At 45.9% G+C, this 7,962-nt stretch overlaps 1 protein-coding gene across 1 annotated transcript; it reads left to right on the top strand.

The window, feature by feature from the left end:
* On the top strand, positions 1 to 2,553 carry CCN1 (cellular communication network factor 1). Its single transcript, XM_062606638.1, has 5 exons — positions 1 to 152; positions 245 to 461; positions 814 to 1,161; positions 1,306 to 1,508; positions 1,618 to 2,553. Exons 1-5 carry the CDS (start codon positions 93 to 95, stop codon positions 1,915 to 1,917), a joined length of 1,128 nt encoding a protein of 375 aa, XP_062462622.1. The 5' UTR covers positions 1 to 92; the 3' UTR covers positions 1,918 to 2,553.
* Positions 2,554 to 7,962: the final 5,409 nt, after the last annotated feature.

Below are 7,962 nucleotides of genomic sequence, written 5' to 3'. Positions count from 1 at the left end.
ATAAGGCAGAAGCGCGCGTCCCTGCCTCAGACCGCGCCGGCCGCGCTCACGCCTGAGGTGTCCCGAAGCTTCCAGCTCTGCCGGCGCTAGACATGGGTTCTGCCGGCGCTCGCCCCGCTCTGGCGGCCGCACTCCTCTGCCTGGCCCGCCTGGTGAGTACCACGGTCATGTCCGGAGCGGGGTGGTAAAGATGGGTCGCTCCGTTCCCTTCCGCCGCTCACCGTCGCTGTGCTCTACTCCGCAGGCTCTGGGCTCGCCCTGCCCCGCCGTCTGCCAGTGCCCCGCGGCCGTGCCGCAGTGCGCCCCGGGCGTGGGGCTGGTGCCGGACGGCTGCGGCTGCTGCAAGGTCTGCGCCAAGCAGCTGAACGAGGACTGCAGCCGGGTGCAGCCCTGCGACCACACCAAGGGGCTGGAGTGCAACTTCGGCGCCAGCCCCGCTGCGCTGAAGGGCATCTGCAGAGGTAAGCGGCTCCGGTCCTCCGCTCAGCGCCCCCCTCCCCTTCCCCGGACGCAGACCCCGGTCCCCGAGGTGCTGAAGTTTAGTAATTTCGAGTCCATGTATGGTTATGCTTTGTTGTTGGTAGCTTGGCAGAAAGGCACATGACTTCAGCAGTCTGGAATGCGATTCACTATGTCTGGGCTTCGCTAAAAGCACATAAGGAAAAGTGATTCCTGACTAAGTTATTGTTCTGGCCCCCGTCTCCGGGGGGTTGCAGGGAGCCCCACCGTAAATTGAATTTAACAGACCTGTACTTGAACGAGCGCTTCCCGCCGCTGACTCCCTCTTCTTCCCTCTCATGTTGATCTCTGCAGCACAGTCCGAGGGGAGACCGTGTGAATATAACTCCAAAATCTACCAGAACGGCGAAAGCTTCCAGCCGAACTGTAAGCACCAGTGTACGTGCATAGATGGAGCTGTGGGCTGCATCCCGCTCTGCCCACAGGAGCTCTCTCTTCCTAACCTGGGCTGTCCCAGCCCCAGGCTGGTCAAAGTGCCCGGGCAGTGCTGCGAAGAGTGGATCTGCGATGAAAGCAAGGATGCGCTGGATGAGCTGGAAGGCTTCTTCAGCAAAGAGTTTGGTCCGGATGACTCCGAAGGCGAACTAACCAGGAACAATGAGCTGATTGCCATTGTGAAGGGAGGCTTGAAAATGCTGCCTGGTGAGTATGGGCTGATCTGTGTAACAGTGACAGTTTAAGGGGAGGAGGTGGGAGGGATGGCTATACCACCCCTCAGGCCCCCATGGGAAGAAAGAAACCCTGTGAGAGGATGTATTTAGGCTAAGCCCTCCTTTTCTTTTCCAGTTTTTGGATCTGAGCCACAAAGCCGAGCTTTTGAGAATCCTAAATGCATTGTGCAAACAACCTCCTGGTCCCAGTGCTCAAAGACGTGTGGAACTGGCATCTCCACAAGGGTTACCAATGACAACCCTGACTGCAAGCTCATCAAAGAGACCAGAATATGTGAAGTGAGGCCATGTGGCCAGCCTAGCTATGCCTCCCTAAAGGTAAATACAGACACTTCCAGGGCTCCTCTTCTTTCCAAACTGCTTTGGGTAGAGGGTAAAGACTAGAGAAGAATCTCCTGCTGATAATCTTACTGTCCTTCCTTTACAGAAGGGGAAGAAATGTACCAAGACCAAGAAATCCCCATCCCCAGTGAAGTTTACTTACGCCGGATGTTCCAGTGTGAAGAAGTACCGCCCCAAGTACTGCGGCTCCTGCGTGGATGGCAGGTGCTGCACACCCCAGCAGACCAGGACTGTCAAGATCAGGTTCCGCTGTGACGATGGGGAAACCTTCACCAAGAGCGTCATGATGATCCAGTCCTGCCGGTGCAACTATAACTGTCCGCATGCGAACGAGGCTTACCCCTACTACAGACTGGTCAATGACATCCACAAATTTAGGGACTAAGTTGGGTTGGGGGTGGGATGCTAAACAAGAGTTTTGAAGTAACCAGCTGTGGAGAAAGGACCTTTAATGGAAATGGTGCCTTGCCCATTTGAGAGGGCAACATTGAGATGTTACAAAAGTGCACTGTGCAACTGGACACTAATGCAACAGAGATTTAAGCATACTTAAAGCTTCATAGTACTGGAGCCACTTTACTGCTTCTTTTTGGAGCACCTTACGTAATTATGTACTGTTTTCTGTTTGTAAGTGATCAGATAAATGTTTTCTTCTGGTTATGAAAACTTTCCTATCCTGTTCCATTTAACATTATGCTTCTCCCTCTCTTTCCATCTTCTCCCCCCCTTTCCCAACCAAGTTGGAAGTTACATTCCTTCCTGAGGTGGGCACTTTTGGGGTGTTCACAGTGGCAGCTATTATGTACCAACTGTAGTTTAATGGCAAACAGAAATCAGTTGTTTTAAAGCTGAGTATTTTATTTATCAAACTGTAGCTTTTTGTTTTCTCTTTGATTTGTTTTTTACCCCTTCCAGCCCCTGTAATACTGGAATAAGTTGTAAATGATTTTAATTTTATATTCAATGAATTAAAAGAATTTATTTATGGAATTAATCATTTAATAAAGAAATATTTACCTAACTCCTCTTAGTAGAGCATTCTGACAGACAACAGACTGAAATACAGCAAAGGCAAGAGCTTTCTGTGAAAAGCTTGAACTGTGAGAAGCTCAGATTCTCTGAAAATTAAAACAAGCTCTGCTACAGATGCAGGGATGAACTAGAAACCCGAGTCTCATTCTTGGACTAAATGCCACTTTTGAAGTGGTGTCTGCAGCCTGCGCTAGAAAGTATGTACAGAAAAAACTCCTTGGTATTGAAAGCAAATGTTTGATAGACTGAAATGTTAATTAAGACTGTCAGATTATTCAAACCGTCCTGGAATTTGCAACATAAGGTCCCTCATTAGGATGCAGTGCATGCACAGGGATGTTGAGCATGGGGTGGAAGTGGTCCTTAGGTCTCGCATTTTTTTTGGTGGCTGCTTTTCTTTTTTGCAAATTAATACATTTCTGTGGCAGAAGAATGTTTCCTACAGTCTGCAGGAGGTAGTTTGCTTTCACTAAATTCAAATTAAATGAGCTTGAAGCAATGACTTTTGTTAATCCTAATAACCCAGTGATGAAAAGTAAACATACTGTTAACAGGAGAAGAATGTGAGGAATTTCAAGTACTTCTCCAATAGAGTAAAAAGCAAAGCAGCTTCTCTTTTCCTCACCTCCCCTTCCCGCTTTTTAACTACGTAATTGCACTTTATCCTGTGGGGGACAGATGACATTTGGCTAACCAAGGGAGTCGCTGAGCTAGCTGGCGCGGGTAAGAAAATGACATTTACAATAATGAACCAGAGTAGGATCTGAGAAAGCAGCAGCAGCAAGCATTTGTACTGCTCTGGTTCACAGAGCTGCACTACAGATAAGGCTGAAAGGAAACCTGCAACAGGGGACTTTGCTTTTATTTTTTTCTCCTCCTTGCAACTAGTTAGTTCTCTGGCAAAATACCCTCCCAGAACCTGTAGTAAGACAGGTACTTCTCGTAAGACCCAGGGACCAATGCTGAGGCTTTAGCACTGTGAAGGTGAGATCCAGTCAGATGCAGAAGGGGTTACGAGTCAACTTTTGATGAGGCATAAATATTTCAATAAAATAAATAGCCAAATATCTCAGAAGCTCATCTCTGGCAGCTAATGCTTTGCCTGAGAAATTACAGCCATCTCTCTTCTGCTCAGTCAAGTTCTCTCCCTGCAGGCATTCCAAACTTGAGCTGGTTTGGAATCCACCACCTGGCCACCAGTCTCAGCTGTACCTAAACTTGTCTGTACAATATTTGTTGACACTAGAAGTGTAAAATGCCGTGAAGTGCTGTTGTTTGGCTTCTACTTACATCTAGTACTGAACACTTCACCACATCAGCTGCTCACTGAGAAATCACTGGGTCTGCACGTTGGGTTATGGCGCAGAGCAAAGAGGAACCCACTGCTCACAGACACACAGCAGCTGCCTGCACGTTCCTTGCTCTCCCTGCTGCCACTTACACTTAAATGACACCCATCTTCAAACCAACGTAAGTAACAGTTCACTGACACATTACATATACGTGTAACTATACTACACGCACAGACTGGATGTCTGTAACACACATACCATGTACAAAAAAAAGTGGCCCTTTCAACTCCTGCTCCAGCAGGAGCTGGATTTTACAACCTGTGCTTTGGGATTTCCACGTTTCATCAAGTAGAGGGATGGTTCTGTAATATACTCACTAGAAAGATGTACTGTTGGGAGAATAAGAGAGCAGATCACACAAACATAATAATAATACATAGTAAAAGAAATTATCCTGCTATAATGGGAGGGAATGGACCCCACTAAAATGAACTGCAAGTCTTACAGAGCTGGAAGCTAACACCAGCATCATCTGTCTAGTCCTCTCTTTGCATTTCACAATTACATGGTGAAACAACTAAAACCCACAATTTTTGTGTAGAAGGACAGCGTCATTTTTTGCCTATGATCATAGAATGGTTTGGGTTGCAAGGGACCTTAAAGCTCATCCAGTTCCAACCCCCTGCCACTGCCAGGGACACCTTCCACTAGACTAGGTTGCTCCAAGCCCTGTCCAACCTGGCCTTGAACTTGCTATGAAATACTTACATCTCCTTTTGTTCCAGCAGGAAAATCCCTAAATACCAGGCATGAAGATCCTTATGCATCCCTTCCAACTTAAGATACTTTATGATTCTATGAGAATATAAATGATAAAAGCACCTGTTCCTTTAAGTACACTCAGAAGGGCTTACAGGTTAGGTTAATGAGTGCAACTGATTTTATTTCTTGGTCAGAGAATACCACTATCCTCCTTCAAGATGAACACTAAAAGATGAGGAGTTAGGAACACAGTAAGTGCGGTCCGTGACAAGAAGCGGTAGGTGTTCAGCACGTTTCAGGGTCAGGACGTCAGTAGCAAAAACCCTGAAAGCAAGAGGAGCAAGCACAGCCGCGGTGCGGGTACCGGGACACGGCGGCAAGAGGCTGCGGCAAACGCTGCTGCCGCCAGAAGGAGCGTTCGTCAAACTGCAGTTTTGGGACCGAAAGAAAGCGTGTTCAGGGCATTCACCTACAAGGGTTTGATGGTGGCAACCACCTTCAGGGTTACCTATAAAATCCTCCCTATGAATAAAGTCATCACAGTGAAGCCAAAATTTCTGCTTCTTTAAGCGCTGGCATCACAGGAAACAAAATACAAGCAGACAGGCAAAAAACTATGCAGAAAACAGACTTCTACAATTTCATTAACTCCTCTATCATGGGATGCAGCTAGCTCTCTCTCCAGAATAAGCAGCAGATGGAGGAAAAGCTTACATCTAACTGACAGTTGGACAGCCAAGCTATTAATTAACCCTCACCAAGCCAAGCCATGAGAAAATCTATACTGCATGTATGCATTACTGCAGGGCTCACGGCAAGGCAGCCACCTGCGCTGCCTGACCCTCCAGGTGCACACCTTCCAGGAATCAGGTCCATCTCCCCACTACTGATGGGAAGCCAGTGGGATGTGCATGAGTAGGCAGAGACACCACAAACCTGTGCGGTTGCTGCAGGAGGATCTCCAGTGCTCCCAGTCTGCTGAGTTGATCCTGCAAAAAAGCACTTCAATGCACGTGTGCGTTTTAGTGAAAGCATAATGTACAGCTAGTTTTGGAGATAGCTATAAATGCATTTAAACTCATGAACAACTGAACTGCATTGAACATGTCTAGAAAATATAAATCCTTAAAAGGAGGCTTCAACCAACAAAATGATATAATAAGTGCTTGTCTGTGTTATCCTGTAAAAACCAAATACCAAGAATCTCAAAGTATGGTATTCTATGACATGATAGCCCCCCCCCCCCCCCCAAGACTACTGCTATGACTTCTACATACACAATTTATATTGGAGAAGATCCTGAAAGACCCCAAGGCACCATTTACATAAGCAACTTCATCTGTCTTGAAGTACAACCACTTATGGGATGGGATGTAACAACTGTCCAGGAGGGAAAGATTACACAAGATAGTGAGGTTTTTGTTTACTAGATATAACGGTAGGGTGCACAGATTTGCCCAGATGGGAATCCAGTTTGGACACATACATTAACAACTTAGTTAAGTGCATAAGGAGTGCATTTTCAGTAAGAATGAAGGGGCTCCATTATAAACACCAGTTGAGTAGTCCACAGCAATACTTACGAGAACACCAGGTGAACACCAGATCAGAAGCAGCCCAGAGTATCGGCTGAGACAAAGACATGGGTTTTTCTGAAGCTACTGATCTCCTTCAGCTTCTCAAACCAACCAGGCTAGCTCCTAATTAGCTCATTAATTTGACAAAATCAGACATCAAGATGTCACAGCTGTAAGGCCAGCAAGTTTGTAATGAGAATTTAAATCAGGGCAGTAGCTTTTACTCTACAGAAGCAGATACTTGAGCTGTAGCGGAACATCTCATTAAAACCAGCATGGATACCCAAGCACAGGTGTAAGTATAGGTTAGGGAAGGTCAACAGAGATACCACTGAGAGTTTAGACATGGAAGCGATGGGGACTTCTCAGGCCAGCTTTTAAGGCAATCTATCTGCTGTTTTTCCTGAATATATGCACGTCATTCACCAACTTAATTTACCTCACTTGGGCATCTCTACTCCCTGTTGGCACTCGTGGCAAAACGGACAAATTCTGGGGGTACAATATGATTCAGTAGAAAACCTGGAAGCAGTGAGTGGGAAGGCAACAGCAGCTTCCACAGTCACTTCCTCCCCCTTCTTGAGGCGGAAGTGGGATGACAGGAAGGAAGTGGCAATGTGATTTTAAAAGCACTTTTGCTTTCTCCACCAGCTGGAATCATGTGGGAACCAGCCAGCTCCAGTGTGGTTATTTATTCATGATTCCCTCTCCCCTCTCATTTCAACCCCTGCTGCTTTGGCAGATGACTTCTAACCCATTCTGATTTCTCATGCAACCCCACAGTTGTACTTAGCGAACTGATGCAAAAAGAAGCCTAATGCAAAAGGATTAAGATAAATAGGAAGACTACTGTGCCAGTTAAAAACAATCCAGTTTCTACTACTAGTCCACAAAGACTTCCCCTTGCCCCAGAGACAGATGAGGCTCTAGTGGCTTTCCATATTTTATCACTCTATTGGTTTTTCCTGCCAAGAAGCCTACTTCAGTAAGATAGCCTGGAAATGCTTTTCAGCAGGAAAAGTCAGCAGTGGTGAAATCAGGCCAAGCCAGTGGAACTTTGTTTCCAAAACAAAAAAGTTACAATACACGGAGCCAACAAGGGAAAGAAGCTCTAGCAATAAAGGCATCTTTAGAGCTAAGCCCCTGTCCAGTAGGTCACTGAGACCCAGCAGGACACAATGGGAACACATTTCTGTTATCAAGTCACAGACAGGCAGCAAAACAACTATCCTTACTTTTTCCTGGTTTTACATGTCATCTGCGACTTCCCTTTCAGTTTCAGTATTTACGTCGAGTCGCTTTTGCTGCCATTTCTTGTTTGTCTTGCATACATGTGATTTCCTTCCATCTCACCACAAATTTCCACCAAATAAAACCATATGCACTGCCATAGCAACATTTTAATACAAACACAGGGCAATCTTTGTTCACTGAAGTACACAGGTCTTTTTTTTTTTCCTTTCTCTTATTAACAGAACATGCATCTGCATACAGTTTAACCAAATGTCATGGCAACAACATAAACACAAATCCAAGATATTTTTTCCTTTAGAGGGAGGAAGAATAAATGTTTTCAGGAAAAGAGCGTGGGACTTCAGAAAGCAGAATGAAATGTTTGTGACCAAACATGGCTTGGAATTACATCATCACAGCTGTATATTTACTCTTTGAAAGCTTGCTCTTGCAAGGTGTTACTCATTCTCAGCCCCTACAGATGTCAATGGAGAACATTCATATCTGGCAGGACAAGGTCTGAATCACAGCTAT

Source organism: Pezoporus occidentalis, unplaced genomic scaffold, assembly GCF_034315485.1.
Source record: "Pezoporus occidentalis ecotype Australia unplaced genomic scaffold, CSIRO_AGI_Poc_V1 ctg97, whole genome shotgun sequence".
Classification (NCBI taxonomy): domain Eukaryota; kingdom Metazoa; phylum Chordata; class Aves; order Psittaciformes; family Psittacidae; genus Pezoporus; species Pezoporus occidentalis.
This window is presented reverse-complemented; position numbering and strand designations above follow the sequence as displayed.